Genomic DNA, 24,737 nt, shown 5'->3' with positions numbered 1-24,737 from the left:
TCTTTCAATGAGTGGAATGTAGAAAGAAATGTCCTCCTTTGAGATGTGGCCTAATTTATGGAGCTTCTCAACAGACAATTTTGATTGATAATTTAAGGTTAACATTCAGCTGAAAACCTGCCATAAGAAACATAAATCGTTGAAAAAAAACTTCAGTAATTAAACTTGTTTTCAAGAAGGCATTGACAATCCACATAGTGCCTCAATTGGGATTTGAACCCTGACACCAAAGACAGAAGTTAGTTATGGTAACTGTGCTTTCTAGATGGCTGTAAAAAAAAAGAAATCACTAGAAAACTTGTTCTATGGTTTAAATAAGCATGTAGGCTATGTAATTATAAAAATGAATTTTCATTTTCAGCCAAAATTACATGGAACTTATGATCCATCCATTTACCGCAAACAAGTTTAAAACTGTCCTATTATTTCTCTGTATTTGAAGCTCCACAAAAATTTATAACCATCAAAGAAATATCGACAGAATGACTACCCCCTTTACTGATTTTTGTGTCACATGCCAACCGGACAATTTGGTCAAAGAATTCACGGAAAATTGAAACTTGCCTTTTACTGTCTTCCCTCAGTCTGTCGTTGTCTCTTTCCACTGCTTCAAGATGCTCATGCAGTCTTTCCAGCTCCTCCAGGTCTGGTACCCTGTCTGCTTCATCCGATTCTCTTAATAACACTAGCCGAGCCTGCGACTTGCTGCCTAAACTGTGGTTGATTTCGGATATCGGTGTGCTGGCGATGTTCTCCCCGTTCAATTCCAATAACCTAGGATGAAAAATATTGTTCTATAAACACTGTTCACATGGAAAAGAAATATTTGTTAAGATGGGTGGGAAAGGACGGAGAAACTATATAATAGCACTGTTTCTACACTCCATGCAGAGAGATAAACTAGTAGGGCCCAAGATGACTTTATCCCTCCCCCTCCCCTTTCTGGGTATAACCCCGCCCCTACCTGTCTCCCACTCTCATCTGACTGTTCTCTGAGCATCTCTGCACCACCGCTCCCCGGCCGCTCTGATTGGCTGTCAGTGTAAAGTCCCAACTCCTCTTGCCTCGTGATTGGTGGACAGTGAAGAGGGAGTAGTCCTGTCCGGGTTGCAGACTTTGGAAGAGCGGTTGAGACTGCTCGCCTGCCTTTCTCTGTAATATGGACGCAAATCAATAAGAGGAGTTAAGGGGGAAAGTTTGTAAAGAATCTGAGATTTAAACAGATCAAAAAGTTCAGAGCTTTTATTGCAATATGACAAGATCATTGAAAAATTGTGAAACTTGCAAAACCAAATAAGAATTCAATGAGAGAATTCTATGAAGCTGTTATAAAAGGAAGATGGTGCAAAGCATAAATCAGTTGAGATACAGTCTTGAGGAATACACACTGCGTTACATTTTGGATAGTAACCTCTTGTTGGCTACGCTAGTATTGTTGGTGCAAATGGCAAAATGATTAAATGGTTCTTAAAATATTTGCTAAATGTTTACAACATTCAATGCAAAGTCACATCCTTCATAAGTAACCCCTCAACCGTGACAAAAAGACGGCGAAATGGACAGAACATGAACAACATTTCTTCCAGCACCCACCAGAAGACGCCATGAGTTTGAACACATGCAGACGAATTAGTCGTGGCTTCTCAACACCAAAATGAGGGATAAAAATTCAAATTTTAGAAGGAATTCACCACATGGAAATAAGCTTCTAGAGGACTCTAGCCTTAAATATGTCATGTCAAAGTTTGACACCATTTTTAACAAAAGTATGCATGACGAACCAAGAGATTTACCAATGAACTGAGAATCCGCACATATGAACATTCATGCTTTTTATAAATATAAGATAGTTTTTTATATCTTACCCCAACATCTTCAGTCTTGAATGTTTAATGAAAAAGGGGGAAGTTTATTAACGTAACTAATCATTTCATTGTCACCTTGGGAGAGTTCGATTCTCTCTGCAGCTGACCGCAGACCTCTACCCACCTAGCCGGCCCAAAACTTGCAAACTGGGGGTTGGATATCTCAGCATCAATCAATACTTAATACATGCAGGGGCATAGTTAATTATTAACACACGCAATGTTTAAAGTGGGTACTGTACATAGCTACATTTTACGATTTTGACAGGTTTTTAGGAAGCCACCTTACAGGGTCAAAAGGCGGATAATGAAAATTATTTAAAAGACTCCCAAAAGCGGGACACAGACCTTCGTTTGTTGTGGATCTTGGACGGAGGAGGGGCGATTTAAACAAACCCCCGAAACTCCTAACAACAGGCCTGAGTGAGTTTGAGGGATTATGCAGGATTATAGAAGGTAAAGCCACAGCCATTTTTACATTCCAAAATTTTGATGCCCCCTCGGATAGATTTTTGGCCCCTTTTAGGATTTTTTTGTTATCTGACCTTTTCCACATTGACCTGATGATCAGTCAGTGTGAGTTCCAGCGTGGCTAGTAGCTGTGCTTGCTGCTGTTGTAATGTCAGCATGGAGGACTCCTCAAGAGCCACGCGGTATTCCAGCTCGGCCTGCTGAATGCTGCCATCAAGGCTACCAAATAAACAACAGCAAACGTTAACACGGAATTGCATGATCTGGTCTCGAAGTTGAAATATCCAGTTTTTGACATGTCACTTAATTCATTAGTCTAAGTTTCTTTTATGCTTTTATAGTGTAGCTAGGCTTTTCATCGTAAGAGGATTTACTCCTGTCTCAAGCAACCTTATGGACTGCTCTAGGCAACCGGGCTTGCAAGAGCAAATTCAAAAAGCAGACGGGATGGAGCAACCGGGCTTGCAAGAGCAAATTCAAAAAGCAGACGGGATGGAGGAAGGCTTGGCATCATTCAAAGATGGGAGGCACTGTTCATTACGCACACACACATACAGGGTACAGCCTAATATCCATATTTTATATAGCAAAGTCTGAGGGTACTACTGTTTGGCGCAATCTTAGACCTTGCACATTTAGTGTCCTTGTTCCTGAGTTGATTATCTTGTGAATTAGGGCATTTTAACTAAAATTTGTGCAAGTTCCACATTTCAGCTGAACATTATTTTGTAAGTTTATCAGAGCAGCGTTTATCAAGTTTATCCGTGGCTGGATGACGAAATTAAAACAGAAACAAGTTTTAAACTTAGAATTTGGACTTCCAACTTCCAATTCAAACAGTATAACCTGTACATATTTATCAATCTTTGCACACAGTGCCTGATAAAAACAATAGTTTTATAAGAAGAGTTTTCTGGGGTTTTTTTTAATTCCAAACCGGAAATTTACCTCCATAGTCTATGAGAAGGGAGAAAAGCCTGCAAAAATGTTTTTTTTTCCAGAAGAGCCTAAAGATACCAGCTTGAAGGTATTTTTTTAAAGAACCTTCTTGGTAAAAGTTCACACCAAAAAAAAGGCCTTGTAGCCATCAGTTAATGTATTTCTTTCTTTTTCTCACCCCTCCAGACCCCTAGCCTGTATCTGCTTCTGTTGCTGCTGTATTTTGAGGATGTTGAGTTTCTTGGTGTTCATCTCTTCTCCCACTTGATGGAGTTGGCTCTGAATGTCGACGACGGCCTTCGGCAAAGACTCTGCTAAAAGGTGGTTTTAAATTTGCAAAAGTAAAGCATAACAATGTCTCCAGCAGCTTAGGGATCTCATTCAGCAAGATGGAATGGTGAGGGTGTCTTTACTCTGATGGTAATGATCTCATAAATACAGAAATTGTAAGTGAGGAAAAGTTGGCATTCTGATTCAAGCAAAGACGTCTTGAAGGCAAAGAGAAAAATTCTAAAAGGAGCCCTGTAGCTTATCCTGAATCGCACACAGCCAATCAACTATACATTCCAAAAACTTTGCTGAAAGTTGTCAACGTCGGATTCAATGGCAACACAGTATATTTTATCAACCCTACCTGATTCAGCGGTTAGAGACGCTCTCTTTTCCTTCACACGTAGTTTGGAATCAGTCTCGTTTCGCTTGTAGGTCTGATCGAGTTGACTCAGGGCCTTCTGCACAACTGAAAGCTGAAGGGAAACATACAGGAAAAGTACAAAGATTGAAATCATAATCCTTACAAATTGTTGGATGTTTTGCACATGTTTGTTGCACATGTGTGTTTTACAATATTCTTCACCAAATAACTTCATTGTTAATTTCTCTATAATTCCGTGCATTTGTCATTTGCCTTTTCTGTTCCTTATGCATCATTTTACATTGTTGGCCCAACTTAAAACCTGCCATTCAAGATATCTTCATTACCAAGTGGCTACAAGAAAAATGCAAATTATAGTATACGAATATGTTAGGACCACTCGTTATTCATTGTGAGTAACTACAAGATTGGTAACTGGCTCCAACTTGAGTAATTGATACTAAACCTTAAAGGTACCGTACCTGTTTGGCTTTTTCCTGCAAGGTTTTGTTCTCTTGGCGGAGTGCATCTATAATGGCATCTTGTTCTTTTGTGTCTATCTCAGATTTCTTGTCAGCCTGCATAAAAAAATATACACAGTAGAAACATGAGATTGGTATCATCTTAGCACCAACTTTGTTAGTTTGCATATGGAAAAAACCCTGCTTAGTAAAGGGATACTTAACACTGTTTTCCAATAAGAGGGCCTTTATTATGCTGCCACCATTTCAGTCATGTTCCCTGTATCTAACAACAGTACTGAATGAAACTGTTATTTGTGCAAAAATGAACCAGACTATTTTTTCCTTCCAGCCCCACTTTGGTTACGTTGATTTGAATGGGGGGAATATCAAGATTGCCGCAACATGATAATGGTCAATTGACCTATCAACCCAGCTTGTGAAATATTGTCCAACTATATTATATACAAATGGACGCGGACCGCTCAAAATCTGAGACAAACAAAACTTATTTAGTGTACAAAAACTCCAGTTGTCTAAGAGGCGTGGCTAACTCGCAAACGGCGATAGGTCAAATGTTACCCTTGGTCAACTTGCAAATTGACTCTGTGACCAAGTGCCATGCTCCCCCCACCCAAGAAAAAGAGTTTTGTTTATCCCCTGTTACTTGTGGCCTGACTTGTGAACTGACTTGTCATTTGACTTGTGGTCGACTCGATTACATCTCTTGTAAGTTTTGTTGTAACTTACTGCTTGTGGAGAAGACAGTACTTTGGAAGAGCTATTCTCCTGCGTGCTCGATCTGTTTGCATCTTTGGTGCCTGCCTGTGATTGGCCCAGAGATTCCTCAATCGTTGCCATCTGTGAAATGAATAAATAAAACAATACAGTTATGTTCAGACAATGATGCATTACCAAAGTACTTTTTCACAATGATAAGCCTTGAGTAAGCTTGGAATTTTTGTGTTCACAAAAAGTTGCCAGCAACAACCATGTCAGTACGGGCAAATATGTCAGTACGGGCAAAACCCAAAATTGTATTTTTAGTATGTTTTCTGGGTTGACTTGATGATAGTGAAATGAAATTAATACAGAGGCATAACATTTCTTGGAGTGCCTTTTATCCTGGGGGAAAAAGTGCCTGAAAACAAAATTTGATTCACAAGTTCAATCAAAATGCAGGTTTGAAAAAATACCTAAAAAAAATAATGCTAAACTCTTTTATGTGGCTCTTTGATTTGAGACAATGAAAAATACAAACTGGGAGAACTTAATGAAGCTTTCTGTAATAAACGTGATGGTGATTTTTGGAAATATAACAGCAGTGAGGGTAACTAAATGGGAGATGATAGACGATATTGAATGACTGTAAAAAGCAATGGAAGATAAAGTAAAAGGCAATAATTATGAGCATGCACTGAGGACAAAAACAAACCCATTCATGATGAGTTATACAACTTCTCAGGAACGCTAGTGTAAGGGTTGAAGCTTATCTGGTGCATTTACACATGCAGGGTTGCTGGTATAGGGCTCACTCAATGACGGCCATCTCTGTAGGAGAACTGAAAACTGCGTATTTTACGCAATCAAGCAAGCATTGCGCAGTGTTGAAAATGTTCCAAACAAGCAAACTTGTTGCTCGAAATGTGTTGGAAATACAAAGCAGCCGATGCACATTATGCAAGTTGACGCTCAAAATGCCGATGCACGTGGATGGTCTGTAGGAAATGACATCATTTGAACGAGACTTAAGGGCCTTTAATTTCACAGTTATCCCAAATCTCAGAGATTTTGGATACTCCTTTCACACTAGCCAGAATCCATGTACACGGGTCCAACGCTCTACATGGGTAAAATCCAACCCTGATCAGCACCAGGGTGGAGAGGCTGTAACCGGCGAGAACATCTACAGCCGACCCGTGTACACACTGGTATAAGTGTGACCAGGTTCCGCTTATGATAAACACATGTTGATGTAGGCGAGATGATAGCAAGAAGAGGCGTTATGAATGACATACCACAAAATTTACTGTATTACCACAATTCAGGCGATTCACAATGCAGTACGCCACCAAGAGTTTGCTATGGAGAGTCCATTTTTCAAGTTTACGGTTGACAAAACACGGCCCATTTGAATGAGTGTCAGTAGACAACTTGAGCTTATTTGTAACAGATTGGGCATAGCGTTCTGCCGCCTTACAAAAACCACCATGTTTATAAAAAGAAAAGAAAAGGGCAAACATAAACTAGAATCATACCCTTACAAAACTACTGACCGGAAAAAAAACTAACAATTTCAAATGTCCCACGCTGCGAATTTGTCAACCATCTCCCACATTGCACTAGGAAAAATGAACTCTCCGTGGCAAATTCTTGGTGGCGCACTGCATTGTGAATCACCCGAACTGGAAGAATTTACTGACATGGTGTCACTCTAACGTGCAGGTAGCATGTCTTCTTAGCATGTCAATTCATTTTCTGTCACTGCTTACTCGTAAAATGATTGAAAGTAGAGGGTGAACATACAGAGGCAAAAAAAATGGATACCCAAAATGCCAGAGTGCCACCACAATATAAAGGCAGATATTTGTGGTGACCAGGTGTTGGGGACTATTATGCCTACTCACAAGAGCCAAAAGAAGACAATTTATCATTTAACACAAGGAATACATCCCCGCTCCCCTTGGCAAATTGAGTCCAAATCTTCACTATTTTGACACTAACTGTCACCCTCTCTGCACAAACTTTGTGATGTTTTCCTATACACTGAATATTCAGGTCTGGAATTATGGGGTCAACTTTGTTAAACAATAGAGTACCGAAGTGAATACATCACGCACACAATTATGTGTGTAAAAGACATTAGCGCGTGATTCAGCCCGTGAACCAACACGCGCGCGTACTCTATTTGTTTGCACTACACGTCCCAGTTCAGAATGAAGTCACACTTCGGCATTCTATAGGGCTGGGGAGTAACCTGTGATGGACTAGCATCCCATCCAGGGGGAATAGAAATATTCTCAGTCTTTTCATCAGACTGAAACCGCAGATAAACGCGGGCCTGATGGGCCACATTCGCTCGTGACAGACTTTACACTTTTTAATTTTTTCACAAAGCCCTGCCATTTTATATGGTAGGTCAATTCTGGGTCAACTTTGTTAAGAGCGATCTGATTGGTCAGATATTACGTCAGTCCATATTTGGAAGTGTTTGTGAATAATTAATCTCACAAGGTAAAAATGGCACAAATACAAAAAAGTAGACAAACACTGGCACAATATGATGAACACAGAAAAAACAAATCTTGTGTCATGGTGATGAATTGAAATGTAGAACATCTACTGGCAACAAAAATTAATGCATCATGCACTGAGTGCTTCGTGCGAAATGGAAAAAGTAAACCAAGCATGCACAATCGCAAAAGCATGCAAAATATGAAGGGCGCCCTCTATCGGTCTCACCTCTTGCTCCAGTTTGCTGAGTTTTTTGTCGTCTATGCGCAACCAGGCCAGCAGGTCGTCCGAACCTGCCGACGACCCTAGACTGAGCTGCAATCAGAAAGGTCATGCCACACATACAAAAAGTGTGTATCCGATTTAATGTCAGGTTAAATGGCAGGCGTCAAGGGTCACACACAACAAAATCTGTGCCCCTGTCCCTTCCCTTGCTTTTTTTTTTTACATCTGTTGGCTGAAATTACGTTTCTTGCCATTTTTAATTTCAACTTTGCCAAGACTTTTTATCATGAGGAAAGTCATAGCACAGACATTTAACATACATGCTTGACATTGAGAAAGAAAACCTTAACAGAAAAATATTGAAGAAACCATCGTGCTGTATGTTTGTAAGTCAAAATTCAAACTTTCTGACGACAAATTAGGACTTTCATTTTGGAAATTCACAGAAAAAAAAGTTTTTTTTCCAGATACACATAAACAAGACAAGGTAGAGTAAGGCCAAACAAAAAAAATGGTGTATTTACGGTAACGGCCTGAAAAAAATCCAGGTAGGTAGGTAGGGAAATAATTTTATTTTGTAATTTTTTTTTTCATTTCAGTTCTGCATGCCCATGCGTGTTCTTTCGAAAAAAATTGTATAAAATCATTATTCAAGCATTGAAGATATTCAATTGATACATTTCAATCCAAATTGATTTGTATCGTCGGCCAGGGTTCTCCCCAGGATTTTTTCAAACGTGTGGGGAAGATTTGCTGTGATTCAACAACCCGAAAATGTTTGAACTTTAGAAGCTCTCTGGTGCATTTTAGAGCAAATCTGGGGGTCCTTATCTTAAGGTTTGTCCTTGAAATTCAGAGGAGATCTTGTAGGTCACTAATATTTTTGTAATTAAAAGAAAAAAAATCAAAATTGTTAACTTAAAAAAAATTAACATTTCACACTCTGTGTTTCATTGCTTCCTAACTAGAAAAGTATGAATTACATTTACATGTAAGTTTCAAATTAAGAAATTAAGGTGGAGAAAAAAACAACTTTTGCTTCCAATTACATGCCTTTCAAAATAGCGTCAGTAGGTCGGAAAATTATTTCGCCCAATTTTCTTGGGGTGCTGATTAATGGAGCATCATTCGTACTAAAGAGCAAGGAATCATGTTTATTTTGTGCCTGGATTATTTTCATTTGCGCCACGAAAGTTATCAAGACTAGCTATCAAAAGTGATTCATAAATACCTAAGACAGTTTAACCATTCCTATTGGTCGAGAGCCCGTCACGTGGCCGGTCTTAAACGGATGATAAAGACATGGCTAGCTGGTCTTAAACACTTTTCCAGTGTCGCAATAAAATGTGAACTCCTAAAAATCCAGTGCCTCTTATCGTTTCATTGGTTGAACGTTCACAATCCTCACGTAGGCATGCGCAACACTACCAGGGAGTCAGAATTTTAAAGTTCTAAATTCAAAACGCAACGCGCCAGGTGCGTTCTGTGCGACATCGCTCAGAACATGATACGTGCGCGTCAATCTCCATAAAAGGGTTGTTTACATCTTACTCGCCAGCTGAACACTCCATTATTTTGCAAGAGGGATGTTTCAAAAAGCATAAAGTGAATTTGTTGAACAAAATCGGGATGTTTTGAACGAATTATATGATTTTTTCTTACCGAAAAGGTATTTATGAATGGGAATAAATATGTGCTCCGTCGGTATTTATCACTCTGTTTAAGACCACTTAGAGTCTGGGTGCTGATAATTACCCTCGCCTCCGGCTCGGGTAATTATCAGCACCCAGACTCTAAGTGGTCTTAAACAGAGTGATAAAAACCTTCGAAGCACACATTTATTCCCTTATTAAAACTTGCCTCACCTAATTAAAAATATATTTGAGGTCAGTGATTCCACTTTATGCTTAACATACATCACGGCCGCTAGCACCGCCAACATTCCGCCTGGCCGGCTGAACATCGCGCCGAACTCACGGCCCACGTGGCCGAAAATCTTGCACTACTGCAGAAACACGCTACGATGTTTCGCCACAAGTTCGAGCTTTGCAATCTCGTCATTTTAATGGAAAACACATCCACAGAAAGTAAAGATCTCGTTCTGTGAATTAATTCGCAGAAATTCTCTTTCTCCAGCGATGTTTATTTGGTAATATTTTTACGATCCAACTTCGGCCCACTACATCATCATGCTGTATGCATGATACGAAGTATGGCCCGGAGAGAGGCAGTAGTCACTGGTTCCGGTCCTTCATCATAGCTGGTGAAGGGAACCAGTGTACCATGCTGTATGTTAGCTGGGTGCTGCTGGTGGTTGACAGAACACGTCATTGTGTGCATTTTGATCACACATGCATCAGAAAAACAGGATTTTGGTCAAGATTTTGCATGTCAAGATGAAATAATGGCGTATGTAACGATCAAATTGTGCATTTTAATGGCGTGTATAATAATTATATTGTGCGTATCAGTGGCTAAAAAATGTGATCGCCATTTTTTTGTCGGCGTATCGGGCCGGCCGCAATTCCAGCGTATCAGGCCGATACGCAGTACGCACGTTTGTACGTGGGAAGCTAGAACCATGCTGTCCGTCGGCCAGCCAGGCGTACCCCGATGCGTTTGTGCAAAAATAATCGTACTTCGTAGTTTGAGAATTCAAGTTTTGAGATAGTCGCGATTTTCGCACGTTTAACACAGGTATGTTTGTGTCAAATCATGGTCAGATTCAAATGTGGAAAATGGTATTTGTTCGTGGCAAATAATTAAAAGTACTTGAAATGTTTGAAATTTGTCAATTAGGCCCAAAAAAAAGAATAGTTCTGCTTCCGGTTACCCGACCGACCCTATTTTTAGGCTGCGACCCTAAAAATTTTATCGGCAATTCCAAAAACAAACAAAAAAAAAGATTGAATAAATAAAAATAAAATTTTGTTGTCTTTTCTGTCTTCACAAAATACCTGTTTCCCGAAATTTTTGACCATGAAAACAGGTCTGTTGGCCCATGGCGGGCCGCTCGCCACACATGCTCGCATCACACACCTCGGAGTTTTGGCCAGCTCCCTGCGTCTTGACTAGCGTTGTGCATATGGTGCGAACGACCTGAATTTTCCATTTTTTTTTAAAATTATCGAACGTAAATATATTGACAATAATTAAAGGTAAGTTTTATTCACTTTTTGTTGCCATTTCGTGTATAGCTTTCGTAGTGCAATGGAAATAGTTCAGGCTAAAACTTCGCATATAATTGAAAACCCCATTCAATCTGCATAAAAAAAATTGGCCAAAAAAAAAAAATGTCCGACCGACCGACCCTATTTTTGAAAGGCATGTAATTGGAAGCAGAACTTTTTTTTTTTTTGGCCTTATCAACCTTCAAAATGGCAATAAAAAGTTTGAGGTCAGCAATTTGGCCGAAAAAATTCCAGGTCGGTCGGGTTATCGTAAACACACAATTGTTTTTGTTTGGCCTAATGAGACTTAGTCAAGATGGCTCCAGGGTACACAACATTCTTTTAAATTGATTCAGAATGGCTATTCACAGGAAGTCTTTTCATGCTTCTGGTCTACACAACGGGTCAGATTTAGCCCATTACGGGTTACCCTATAAAATAGCACTGCCCGACTCTCTTCACCAGGCAACAACCACAAGTGACAGTGACTCTGTGAGTCAGTCAGTCAGTCAGTCAGTCAGTGAGGTGCAAAGGGGGCACTAGACTGGCCCCTCTGGACCAGCAAAATCAGATAAATCAGAACAGATAAACAATATCCACCTGATGCACGGTGTCAAATGCCAAAGGTTAAAGGTCGACCTGGAGTACATGTTTTGTAGAATTTCCCAAGGTAGAAGCTGTTGCCAAAGACTGTTATTAAACTCAACCAGCCAAACGCATTAACACAATGCAAACCATTCAATGGTAACCAAATATAATATGCAGTAAATAAGTAAGGATAAGCAATTTTTATTCTGTTAAACAGACATTTTTGATACGCAAACTCACCCCTGAGAAGGAGACTTTGGAGGAGGCTTTGGAAGTCTGCGAGTCGTTTCGCTGTATCTTCAGTTCCTCTTCGGTTCCGTCCTTGTCTTCATACAGGGCCAGCTGACTATCTTTGCTTGCAACTTCACACAGCACGAAGGCGTGGGAGTCCAACTGCAACGGGATGGAGTCTGCATCTACATTGTGCAGATCTTAAAAAAGGAGAAAATTGATGAATTTGTTATTCCTGAAAATTGAAATTAACCAACAAAAAACAGTGTTATTTTTTCAGTTGCAGATGGTCCTCAAATGGTGATTAAAACTATAGACTAATTCGACAACTGTCATTTACTGAGGTGGCACTGCGGTGGCACTACGCTTGCGTGAGTCGTGCTCAGGTAGTACGCACGCATTCTGGGCTCCTTCCACCAATAGTGTTACAAAAATGTGCACGCCTTGTCTTTAAGAACGCTAGCAAATATTGGCTTAGCAGAAACAGGTCACCAGCCAAAATGTTATGAGATGTCTATTGCTGGTAAATGGTTCCCAGCCGATTTGTTCAGAGCATATAACTTTGCTAAGCAATCTTCAGCTAAGCAGCTCGGGGAGATTTGAATCCTGCAGTTTTTTTCATTTACCTCCTGCCTTATCCACCTCCAGTAAGCAGTATTTCTTAGGGTCAGCATCCGTGAGACCAAATATCTTCAGGCCTAGAGGCACCACCTCCTTGGCCGGTGTGGACAGGGAGATGGCCAGCAGCTTGCCCTTGGGCTTCTCATCGTTGAGACGCAACACCACCTGAAATGGAAATCCAAATTGTGAAAGTTTACAAAGGCAAACTGCTCAGGTTACTTTTCTTTTGTCTTCTGACAATATTCTGGGGTTTGTACAGGATCAAGGGCTGAGCGAAGATTTGATGGGGCTGCTGAAGCAAAAACTGTTGCTTTGTGAAAGTCAGGGCCGATTCAATTCAAATAAATCAAAATGAAAATTTTCCAATTTCCATTCGATCAAATATTATTGGATGATTTAGGCCAATAAATCAATAACTACTAAAGTACACTTTACAATAGGTCATTGCGATCACATCGATCAGTATAATTGCTTTGCATTACCACTGTCACCAGGGAAAGATTTGACAAAGGTTTCAACAACTAAGAATGAGAAATAATCTGACTTTAGACATTCTTTTTCTTTCTTTTTGTCCCCTCTCACTCCCCTTTTTTCATGTTTTATTTGTGAATAATCAATACTACACATAGATTCAAATACTACACAAACCATTGAATATTTGAATATTTCCAATACTGAGCACAGCATTACTGTAAGCTGGACTTGTTTAACTTGATCAAGCACAGTGAAGTATTTATACTCCAGTACGTCCCCCAGGCAGCTTGAGCTTCAAAGCAGTTTCTTCAAAGGTCTACAGTTATGGTTTCAGGTGGAGTATTCATCCTCCTCCTAAAGCAGAGCCTGCAACTCACCTTAACTGAGCCCCCTTGGGCCGGCTTCTGCCGCAGCTCAAAGTGTCGCGGTGTTTTCTCCGGCCAGTCCTGCTGAATGATGACAGGACACTCCCCATCCTCCATCACTCTCTCAAATCCTGCAAGACAGATTTGTAAAAAGACAAAACATTAAAGACAGACACTGTGAGAATTTTCTTTTTTTTGCATAATCATATATGTGTAAGTTGTTGAGGTAAAAGTAGGTTACAAAACATTACATGATTCACCAGTGTATTCCAGATGTAGCTTGTTCCTATGGACATTTGTCCCATAAACAGTACATACCACACAAGGTTACGAGTAAAACTATATGTCAAAGACTTTAACCACAATACATTACACTTACTATGGTAATCTGTGGCATGAATATGTTTAATTGTATACAAATAATGAATGTTTGTGAGTGCAATGGTAAGAAAAACTTCATGAAGTGACAGATGGAATGTTCCATTTCACGAGCAAAGCCAAGTGGAATGGAACATTCCATCTGTCACAAAATTAACTTATTCTTTCCATTGCACGAATGTGAAACATTCATTATTTGTCTTATGCAACATCTGAATAAATCCTCATCATCTGATTGGTCAGAGCCATCCATAGTGTGACCGTGCAATGGAACTTCTATTTACCATGGAATAGAACTTCTATTTTTGCGGTGTGGCCGGGCCATGGGTTGAGACGAATAATTCAATGACATGATATCAACGACCCACCGATTAGATGCCTGTTATTTGACCAGACTTGCGATGTGCAAAGTTTATGATCCACCTCAAATTCCTTAAAACCGTAACCCTCCTCAATCCTCCTCAATCCTGTGTTTGGTGTTTGGAGGATTTTCAGTTAGAGTTTACTACAACACTAATGTTTAGATCCTTTGGTGTACCACAGATTGTGGTGTTGTGTGATGAGAGAGAATTGTAATGTAAAGCTGGGGAGAGTAAGGAGTTAATATCATTGTTATACCTTTGTCTTTGCGATCAGCTAAGGATCCAGCAGCATCCAGGATGCAATACAGCCTCCAGTCCTCCACCAGGCCTAGCTGGTCCAGGCACAGCCTGATCAAGTCCTGGACGTTCTCAAAATCTGTCAGCCGCATCGACACTGTCGTAACACCTAAACAGTCAACAAAATGCGATAGTAAAAAGAATAATGAGTATCTCACAATGTACAATGGTTACTCAACCTTCTGGGCTTTTAGGAAGATCACAGATCTAAGCCATTCCCATTTTAAAGTGAAATCATACAATTTGATAAAATGGAAAATGTAAAATTGAATTATTCATAAGATGGAACCTGGGTCGTGGTGATGTAAATCGATATTAGGTTTTGCCCTTCACCAACGTATAAACACTGTATACTCAGTGTGTTACCTCCAGGGTGAAAGTTGGAAAAAAATCACTCGGGTGGGACTCGAACCCACGACCTCCTGCTTTGTAGTGCAGCCGTCTTACCTTATTATCGATAGAATTGAATTGTTTCTTAGTTTTCCCGCTATTTCATATGATACAGAGATTTTTCTGTAGCAAGTTTTCCCTCTTTTTCTCTTTGGGTAGGAGTTCAGCAAACTTGATCAGAGTGCAAGTTTGAGTTTTTGATCTAGAGGTAGCGGAAAAGAAATGGATTTGTCTACCTGATCTCATGATATCCGTCCAGACCTGGACCAAGTTGTAGTCCCGAGATTCCCTTCTCTTGGGCGAGATGACACCCTTCAACTTGGACAACCTGCAAAAAAAAAACAAGAAAAATACAAACATGCTCTTGCATACTGATCTTTGGTAGACAGAATTTGAAATCTTGCAAGGGAGTGTCTCCCTTTCCACCAGCATTGCAACCCATTCCTGTTCAGATCGTATTCTGTTTCCAGTTCCACTAGGATTTGTGATTGACTTGTGACAGATTTGTAATTGACTTGTGACAGATTTGTAATTGACTTGTGACAGATTTGTAATTGACTTGTGACAGATTTGTAATTGACTTGTGACAGATTTGTGATTGACTTGTGATGGATTTGTGATTGACTTGTGACAGATTTGTGATTGACTTGTGATGGATTTGTGATTGACTTGTGAGGGATTTATAATTGACTTGTGACTGACTTGTGACGGATTTGTGACTGACTCGTGACGGATTTGTGACTGACTTGTGACGGATTATTTATTCATACATGAATTTTACGAAGTGGGAAACGCTTCCTCTTTCTACAAATTGAGTGTTCTGTAACCTAACAAAAAGAGCATGGTGCTCATGTCCTTGAGCAGGACACTATACAGAACAAATTCCTTTTCTTCACCAATTAAAGCCCTCCCCGGTACCAATTTTATATTTGTACTGAGAGGGGAGTACTAGTTGTGGGCTTAATCAATGCAGTAAGAGTTTTCTTCCATCTGTCAATTTTAATAGCCACCACAGGCATTGATGCAAAGAATTACAAGCAAAGACGGCTTACAACTACTCTTAATAACTCACCCTCCTTTTTTCTTTTTCTCCTCTCCCTTCCCCTGGTCACTGGCCGTGCTTGCACTACGGCTCGCGCTACGGCTCGCACTGTGGCTCGCGCTGCTGAACGAGTCCGGCACCACCAACGTTTCGGGCGGCAGAATCTGGACTTCTTCGCTGTCCGACGACTGCAGGACTTTCATAGCGGCCATGTACTTCCTGTGCTCATAGCCGCTGGTGTTGTTCAAAGCACCTGGGGGATGGAAGGGGTCAAGGGCAAACCTTTCATACTTTGTTCATGTCCACCATGCAAACCTACAAGTCTCATCAGTGAAAAGGTTAATTGCCAATAAGATAAAATTAGTTTTTAACCCCTACCAAAGTAAACATAGCTGCTCATTTCACAGTGCAAGAGTTGTAGAGAGTTCAGTATTGGCACAATTCAAGGAGAAACAGACATCTCATATCTTCAACAGATTATCATTCATCTGTTCATGAACACAGCAACATTGTTTTTCAAGAAAGTGGTCTCTACGAAAGATTTCTTCTAATAAACTAGAACATATATGAGAGGTCTTTGGGTTGTTTGTTATACTAGGACTTACTGATCAGGTCTTTTTCAGGCATGTTAGCGGCAGGGTTGCTCAGCTCGTAGAGCTTGGCCAGCAGAAGTTCCCTGTCATCATCTGAAGTGATTCCCATAGAATCTACAAACAAATTAAGAAATAGCACAAACAATACATGTATTACCATTGCAAACATTCCAAGTAAGGGGTCGTCAATATTTATCAACATTTTCTAACAGGTACAAACCGTATGCTAGGGGTGGAACTGGAGGCTAAAAATGTCACTTTTATTTTCTGTCAATTTTCTTTGGTACAGTTGGGGAATCAGGGACTTGGCCTGAACCAAACTTCATGACCTTGACCTCTCCACAAGGCTTTATGACCTTTATCTGGATTACTACAATTGGCGGCCGGAAGTCCTTAAAATAAAAATGAACATTTTTTTACATATTCTCTTGGAGGGGGAGGGAACCAAAGAGACTTCTGGAAAAATAATACTTTAGATAATATTGATTTTATGAATAAGCGCTAAAATTGCAGGTGATATGGCCAGCTTTGCTGCTTAATTAAAATTGAACAGAGTTCAGACAATACTGGAAGACTAGAAACAACACTCACCTAGGAGTTGCATGTCAATGTTGAGTAGCTGTGTTCCTGTTACTTTGTGTTCTAGAAAAAAAAACAATCATAAACAACCATCTGAACATTTTCAAGACAGTCAATTGTTAAGAGATGACCAGTGAAAGATATAATAGATGAGTTAATCCTAACCAATACAACCAGCAGTGTTGGATTTTGGAGGGTTTAGGAAGGTTCTCAGCACATTGATAGATGTTGGAGGATCAGGAGGGCTTCTTACAAAAATGTCTTGGGTCAATCCATGAAAGTCCGCATTCGTTTATGTATTTTTCCTGAGATTGAAAGAGCGCCATTACCAATGAAGTGCTTCTTGAGGTGGTTCAGCTGGGCTTCCTGTAACCAAGTGAGCACATCTCTCTCGGACCAACTCGTCACGATGCTATCTGATCGACTCCGGGGACTCTGAAGGTTGCTGCTTCGGCTCTTTGGAGGTGCAGTCCTGGTAGGGCTTGTTGGGGTCTCGGAAACTGCGGTTGTGCTGGCCGGAGTTGATGACTTCTGAGGATGTTCTTCTTGAGAATTCAGAGATGTTGACCCACCCGAAGGCTTGTTGGTAGGGCTTCCAAGACCACCAACCTTGTTGATGGGACTTCTTGGACTGTCAGTCTCGTCAACCACGCTTTTGGGAGTTTTGGTTTGTTTGATGCTGCCTCTTGGTGCTGCTGATTTGTTAATTGGGCTTCTTGGGGAAGAATCATTATCGTCCGAGACTCTCTTTTTGTTACTGTTGTCAGGAAGATCGTCCAGAGGGTCACCCTCATCATCGGAATCAAAATCGAAGTCTGACTCAGAATCAGTTGCTTAGGATGTAAAAAAACAAAAATGAAGATGTAATCATTTATGGAAACCGTACTGATGTATCAAACTTAAAAGCCAATCAAATTTGGTATGGTAACATTGAAACTGCAACAGCTGTGTCATTGGATTGGCATTTGCTATCATGTGACAACAGATCTTATTCGAGGAAGCCGTTTTTGATCGTGTTCCCTGAATTTTTTGTATAAATTGTAAACTGTTGAATGGGATGGTGCCAGACTATATTGTGATTAGATTGCGTTCCTAGCCTCACTTTAAAAAATTTTTTAAATGTGGCTTAAAACATTAGGGTATGTTCAATCACAAATTTTAAATTATTCATCAGAGCAGACTGGTATGAATATGTAATGAACTTTTATTTCATTGCTTTCATTTCCACTCGTAACCTGCAAAAATGAAGACTTTACCTCGCTTTCAATTTGATAGGGCCAACTCATGAATAAAGTTAGAATGATCTCTTTGTCATTTGCTATCACAGTGCTTAGGAAGAGCTTTTTCTCCTTGAGCAAGATATTTTACTTCAATTGCCTTAAATGAAATCAGTATAGTTGGGGGAATTGAACATCATTGTGAGGTTAATTAAATTCTTGTCAAAACAAAATGAAACTCTGCATCCAAATCAGAGTTATTTCCTTCAGGACACTAGTTGCTGCTTTGTTCTTCACTGGGGTAACGGTACAAGTTTAAAATTTATCAGTGTTTCAACATTTTGTCGCTAATGCTTCCTTGAAAACTTCCCGTTAAACCTACGAGCAGGAAACCACACTTACCAGGGGAAGGTTTTCTAAGCACCAGTTTGGGCGGTGGGCTCATATTTCTTGGAGAATCTTTGACATCGGACACAGCCACGGTGGATGCCTCTGATATGTTGTTGGTGAGTTTCTTGGCTACGTCCTGGCTTGGTTTGTCAGCGGTTTGACCCAGAGCTGACAGCTGCTGGTCCAGGGTGGGAAAATTGCTGTTTGCCTAGGGAGGGTAATGAAATCATTCGGTTAAGCCCCAGTCACACATTTACAGTTTGGAAGTTCGGATCTCCACGGTTTGAAATTTGTGATAAACCGTGGGAGTACAATCCTAAGTACATTCGTAGCTATCCGTCATCTTTCTTGGGTATTCGTGGAGGGGCTACAGAAGTTTTAAACAGTTCAAAACTTCCGTGGTGAAACGTCATGAAAATCAATCCGTAGTGCAACCATGGGACATCCGTAGGACAACCGTACATTCTATTTGTACATAATCTTGGAGATTCGTAGCTCATTCGTGGTAGAAATCTCTACGAATTCAATACGAATGTCCTACAGATATAGGGTTCTGCTAAGTATTCTAGACCACTTGCAGGAGAACCTTGGTCATCAGTGGCCCAATAGTAGAAAACAACGTGGCGTTAACGTCATTATTCTTAGTAATACTGTCAATACTCTTCACAAATCCGTTCATATTCTTGACAAACCATGGTGTATTCATAGAGAAACCTTAGGACAGTAGTGGCTATCCGTCCTGAAACCGTAGAAAAATGTTGATTTCTCCACGAATCTCGACAGTTCATCGTGATATAAACCGTAGATATTCGTAGCTCCAAACCGTAAATGTGTGACTGGGGCTTTACATTATAATCATTTGATCAAGAAAATCACAAACGTGATGTTTGCGGGTACGCCAAAGGATATCTCTTCTGTGATGAGGTGTGGTTTCGAAAAAGAAACGGAGGTGTGCAATTCTAGGCATTTCAGACAGTGTACTCTGTCCTTGGGAGAATGCTGAAAATCAGTGAGAAACACCCAAAAACACCTATGTCTGAACAAGACTGATAAATACCTGTAAATCAGTCTTTGAACTATCCCGCAGCAATTTCTATTCGACTCAAAATGACATCTTTTAAAACTATCAACTACAAATGATTAAAGGTAATATACAACATGTGCAAACATCAAAAAACATAGCTACCAAATTATTATGAAACAGGCTACTCGACTGTAGGTAAACAATAGTCTCAAGCATCCTGTGAAATCATGGCACCTGGCCTGGTGTGCTGTCATTTTCAAGAAAAGTGGAAATCTTATATCAATCTCCAACAATGGTCGGCCGACCATCGTTAGGAAAAAAGAAACTTTTTCAATTACTGCCCCCAATTTACCAAATTTAGTTAGTCCACATTTTGTTTGCAACTGGTCACACATTCGTAAATGGGTGCAAGCTGGCTAGCCTGGTTCCGTGACCTAACAATTCCCTGACATTTCAGCATTTTTTTATTTGCTGTATAATAATAACCCCCAAATCCATCCATTTCTGAAAATTACAGCTAAAGCAAATATTGTATATTACCTTTAAACCTAATCCCTTCCAGATCCTTTAAAATGTATGAAGAGGTGAGGCAAATTAAGAGGATTTTGGATGATTGACCAAGGCAGAGCCCAGCCAATTTTACTTCACATGAGCTAGATGCCCATTGAGAAAGTATCCAGAATACAACATTAGGCTCCTACATAAATGTGGATTTCACAGGAAATGTAAGCAAGCCTTGGGAGTTGGGGTTGAGAACATTGTCAAGGGCTACCAGCTGACAACATCAACAACTGTAGGATTTTAGATCCATTCTAAGACAAACTGGACATCCCGAGTCCAAGGATGAGAGACTTGGGAATTTTTTGGCAACTTACCTGTTTCATACGGGCGCCTTGGACAGCATCTAGGAAGTTCTTTCTGAGAGCTGCATCATCCACGTCCAGGTCAACTGTGAGAAGGAAAACAGAACCGTCAGTGAAAGAGCTTCTGAAAAGAACAGCACATGGTGTACCAGACAAGCCAAGCAACATCCTTAATCGCTGCTCAATACAACAGGGTGCAACAAGTCTTGCCAGACCTTGCTACATTGAGCAGTAAAGAAGAGCAGTATAACTGACAATTCTGAGACAATGGGAGCTAGTCCCACTGAACAATGTCAACGGTAGTTTCATGTAGTTGCTAGCACGCTCAGATTTTGAGGATACAGTGGAACGTTGCTATACCAAACACCGTTATACCAAACATTTGGCTATACCAAACATCCTCCTTGGCGCCTGACGTTTGTGTACAAAACGTACCGAACATTGTTGTTGGAAAAAAGTGCCAACAGAAGAGCATCATGTGGCTATTATTTTCCCAAGGAATAGAAGGGGAAAGCCACCAATTGCTGTAGGTAGTAAGCTCAAAAACTTTGTTGTAGTTACATATTTCAATACTCGGCACATGTTCAAGGTCTACCAGGGCATGCAAGGTGAAGTTATGAAGGGTGTTATTTATTCAAAAGTGAGTACCAGAGCACTGGCAGCTTAAAATCGCTACACCGAACAATCCCTATTACAAACAGTTTCTGTGGATTCCGCGCTGTTTGTTATAGTGGAGTTCCACTGTAGTTGTCACGATGGGTTTTGTTAGCACGTATGGCACTTTGACAAAAGACTGCTGATTGTATTCTATGACAGGGGTAACAGACAAAGGTTGGAAATAGAACATGTATATAAATAAATGCATGTTTCACTCACTCAAATCCTCCTCTGCAACTTCCAGTAGATACTCCCCATCAATTTCACAGCCTGTGAGAAAGAAATAGCAAAATAAAACATTCATCATTTTGTTTCATCATTTGCGGCAAACATTTGAAATCATCATACATCCCAAGATATAAATTAGATAAAACTACTTGATTAACATCAACAAAAAAAAATATTTGCCTGCACGGACATTGTTAGATATTGCTTTGTGTTCACACTCAGAAAACCATATGCAAGAAAAAACAAGTTTCAATATAATGGACTAATCTATGTACAACACTCCATTTTTTTTTTTAATCTTTAAAAACATTTATGAGGTTGGCACTCACCATCAAAGAGTTCCACAAAATAGTCCAGTCCCTGATCCCCAAGCCACTGCAACACGTCCGCCTCGTCCCAAAACTCCAAGTCCCTGTCTTGGTAACCGTGACTGACGTAGCTCTGATTCTCCTGGTAAGACCCCGAAGCACTGCCTGTCGTCACGCTGTCTGAAGGGCTCGTTGGTGATCCAAAACCTGGACTTCTGAAGTCTCCGTGCTGGGGGCTTTGATTCGAGGAATATGACGCTGCATTGCTGTGCCTTGTCGAGTTCAGATCTGCATTGCTTCCGGACTGGTACAGCGAGCTGCTGTCGCCGATGGAATCATTGGCAACACTCAACGTGTCGTTGTACGGAGTCGTAGGCGCTTTGTTTTTCTTCCCGAATCTGAAGCCTCTCTTCTTTGGCGTGACGGACGGGCTGTCGGCAGAATTGATCGATTCATTCTTCTTCTTCTTCTTCTTGTCCTTTTTGGCAGATTTCTTGGTGTTCGGCGAGGCGGCATTGTTCAGGGGCGGGGTACCGGTGGGGGGCAATGCATCACTGGGGGGCAGTGCTGCTGCTTTCTTCTTCTTCTTACTGAACATAGTTGGTGTTTAGGTGGGGCCAGTGAAGATGCTACATTCTTCAAGTTCTTGCATATTATTTTGGCTAAGTATGACTGAGTATCCTTCTTGAATCAAGTTATCTGATGAGCTTCACCGCTTCAGCTAACACGATGCTTGTAGGTCACTGTAAGTTTAACAAATATACAAAACATAAAACTGGAAGGAAACGTTTCATTGCAAGCTTCCTCAACATTAATTGTAAATAAAAAATATCAAGTATCATTTTTTTTGTTAACTTTTACTTAAACATGTTAAATATCGGCCCAAAATGATGAATCCCTAAATGACACTATTCCAAAGTTGTTCTCTTAACATTTTCATGATTACTATAAAAACAAATAGGTAGGCCTACTTTTCGAACTGTTTTTTCTAACTTGGGAAACTGGGGGGAGGGGGTAGGTCTTAAACTCTCAAAAAAAGAAAATCTAGATTTTTAAAAGAATTTCTTAAAGGGAATATACATCATTCGCTTTTGCTGTAATTTTCAGAAATGGATGGAATTAGGGGGTTGGAAATATATAGCAAATATAGTTACACTGACTTTTTTGAGGTTTTGGGTTCGAAAATGCTATAAAAACGAAGAAAAGCAATCATTTTCCTCTAGTCTGGTTCCCTGACTCCATATAAGAAGAAACACAGCAGTTTACGTACATCGGGGAATTGTAAGGTCAGGGAACCAGTCTAGCTGGCTTGTACCCGTTCATAGGTGTGTAATCGATTGCAAACAAGTGCGATGGTCAATTGGGGCCAGTATTCGAAAAAAAAACACAGTTTTTTTCCAACGCTGGTCGGCCGACCAGCGTTGGAAATTGATACAAAAATACCACTTTTCTTGAAAATGACAGTATACCAGGTGCCATGATTTTACAGGATGCTTTACACTGTCATTCACTAACAGTAACAGTCCAGCAAGGTATTTCAAAATGATTTGGTAGTTTTATTTTTTGATGTTTGCAAATGTTGTATTTTCCCTTTAAGTCTCACTCTTGAGTCTTAGGCCCATGGCCCCTAATGCCCCATCAGTATCAAAAATTATTTGAAATTGAAGATTTGGTAATCGTGTAGTTTAGGACCCCGTTCCATATGAGAATGAAGACACTTTAACTTTATTTTTGGGTTTGCTAAAATAGTAGCATGGAAAGAATGTATCACTAGTATCAAGACGCCACTTCAGGGGCTGTGTACAAAGTCTATGGAGAGTCAAGAAAATTTTGGAAGTAGGCCCATTTCCTTACTATAATACAAAATTGGAAATGTTTCTCAGTCCCAGATTCATGTTTTTTTCAACACTTTTGTAATGACTGACCTCTATTGAGATGATGTATTTTTTTATGGAGAAAAAAGTGGCCTCTCGTTACTCCTAGAACTATGAGGCTCCAGGAGTAGCCTCTCGTTGCAACATTCTTTCCACTAAAATACTGTATTGAATATCGGCCGTCTTAATTGTGTAGAAAGAGGGCAGGGTTTTTATTTATGAGGAAAATGATGTGTTAAAATGATGACAGCCAGCGCCTAAACCGCTTTTTGTGTTAAAACAGTTAAAGACTAAGAAAGTCACATTTTCTTCCACCCTTGTCCACTGCACTGGCCTACAAAAGTAGTACAACAAGTACACGACTACTCAAAATCACAGAAACCTAGATTAATATCTCTAAATAATTTTTTTTTTCAAAACTGTTGGGGCTGCAAAAGTCATTTTGGAAAATTTGACAGTCATTTGCAAAGTTGTCATGAAACTGAAACTTGAAAGTCATTTTGAACGAAAAACAGTTAAAAAACGGGAGGTGTACCCACGTTCTCTAATTAAGTAGTTTAACCCTCAAAATTTGTGATATAACCACTAACGTTAACTTACCCTCTTAGACTTAGCCTATGCCTCCCAGAAATTTGTGACATTTGAACTAAAATATGCATTCAGTTCGTTGATTTATTGTACTGCAGTGCTAGTGAGTGATGAATTGTTATTCACATGCAAATGATTATTGAACATATAGTTCATCGGGCTTGCGAGAACGCATGTACTGTGTGATTCTGCAAAGCGTGCCAAATACACGTAGAGAAATTGCGGCGATAGGGGTTAGCGATAGCGCCCTCTCGCGCTCATTGCCTCACATGTTTGGGTAGTACAGCTGGAGCTGCTACTAGCTGTGCGAGGCTGAGGTCGATCATCATGATAAAAAGTTGTCTATAAGACATACATGTTTGTGGCTGATGTATATGGTTTTTAAAATTTCTGTGGCTGAGGTCCTCTGTCAAGTCATCAGAGGCCATCTCCTGTCCCACAACCGACTTAAATGTACACCACAATTAAATCCCGGGGAAGTGGAGGAAACCCAAACACCACCCCTAAAATACAAATCATACATGCACACCGACAGTATCAAACAAGAAGACATCATTAGACAGACCACATGACAAAATGACCAACCGAAGACCACCCAAGTGACAGACTGATCGATAGACAGCCAGACGGACGGACAAACATACCAACTACATGAACAGACCAAGAAGA

At 40.2% G+C, this 24,737-nt stretch overlaps 1 protein-coding gene across 3 annotated transcripts in view; it reads right to left on the bottom strand.

Moving 5' to 3' along the window:
- LOC119742906 (autophagy-related protein 23-like) overlaps positions 1 to 24,246 on the bottom strand; it is a 29,196-nt gene extending 4,950 nt beyond the window's left edge. Inside the window, exons 1-22 of one of the 3 annotated variants that reach the window (XM_038219159.1) lie at positions 24,081 to 24,246; positions 21,628 to 22,349; positions 21,290 to 21,340; positions 20,426 to 20,499; positions 18,539 to 18,734; positions 17,249 to 17,752; positions 16,932 to 16,982; positions 16,353 to 16,454; positions 15,778 to 16,000; positions 14,942 to 15,033; positions 14,275 to 14,424; positions 13,291 to 13,409; positions 12,445 to 12,604; positions 11,828 to 12,018; positions 7,833 to 7,919; positions 5,121 to 5,231; positions 4,392 to 4,487; positions 3,910 to 4,021; positions 3,454 to 3,589; positions 2,411 to 2,555; positions 965 to 1,152; positions 565 to 774 (exon numbers count right to left, since the gene is read on the bottom strand). In XM_038219159.1, coding sequence (XP_038075087.1) covers positions 565 to 774; positions 965 to 1,152; positions 2,411 to 2,555; positions 3,454 to 3,589; positions 3,910 to 4,021; positions 4,392 to 4,487; positions 5,121 to 5,231; positions 7,833 to 7,919; positions 11,828 to 12,018; positions 12,445 to 12,604; positions 13,291 to 13,409; positions 14,275 to 14,424; positions 14,942 to 15,033; positions 15,778 to 16,000; positions 16,353 to 16,454; positions 16,932 to 16,982; positions 17,249 to 17,752; positions 18,539 to 18,734; positions 20,426 to 20,499; positions 21,290 to 21,340; positions 21,628 to 22,204 — 3,575 coding nt within the window. In that variant the 5' untranslated portion in view covers positions 22,205 to 22,349; positions 24,081 to 24,246. The remainder of the gene's footprint in view (positions 1 to 564; positions 775 to 964; positions 1,153 to 2,410; positions 2,556 to 3,453; positions 3,590 to 3,909; positions 4,022 to 4,391; positions 4,488 to 5,120; positions 5,232 to 7,832; positions 7,920 to 11,827; positions 12,019 to 12,444; positions 12,605 to 13,290; positions 13,410 to 14,274; positions 14,425 to 14,941; positions 15,034 to 15,777; positions 16,001 to 16,352; positions 16,455 to 16,931; positions 16,983 to 17,248; positions 17,753 to 18,538; positions 18,735 to 20,425; positions 20,500 to 21,289; positions 21,341 to 21,627; positions 22,350 to 24,080) is intronic. The other 2 variants (XM_038219160.1, XM_038219162.1) reach the window with 2 other exon arrangements.
- Positions 24,247 to 24,737: the final 491 nt, after the last annotated feature.

Source organism: Patiria miniata, unplaced genomic scaffold (genome assembly GCF_015706575.1).
Source record: "Patiria miniata isolate m_02_andy unplaced genomic scaffold, ASM1570657v1 HiC_scaffold_6, whole genome shotgun sequence".
In the NCBI taxonomy this organism is placed as follows: Eukaryota; Metazoa; Echinodermata; class Asteroidea; order Valvatida; family Asterinidae; genus Patiria; species Patiria miniata.
This window is presented reverse-complemented; position numbering and strand designations above follow the sequence as displayed.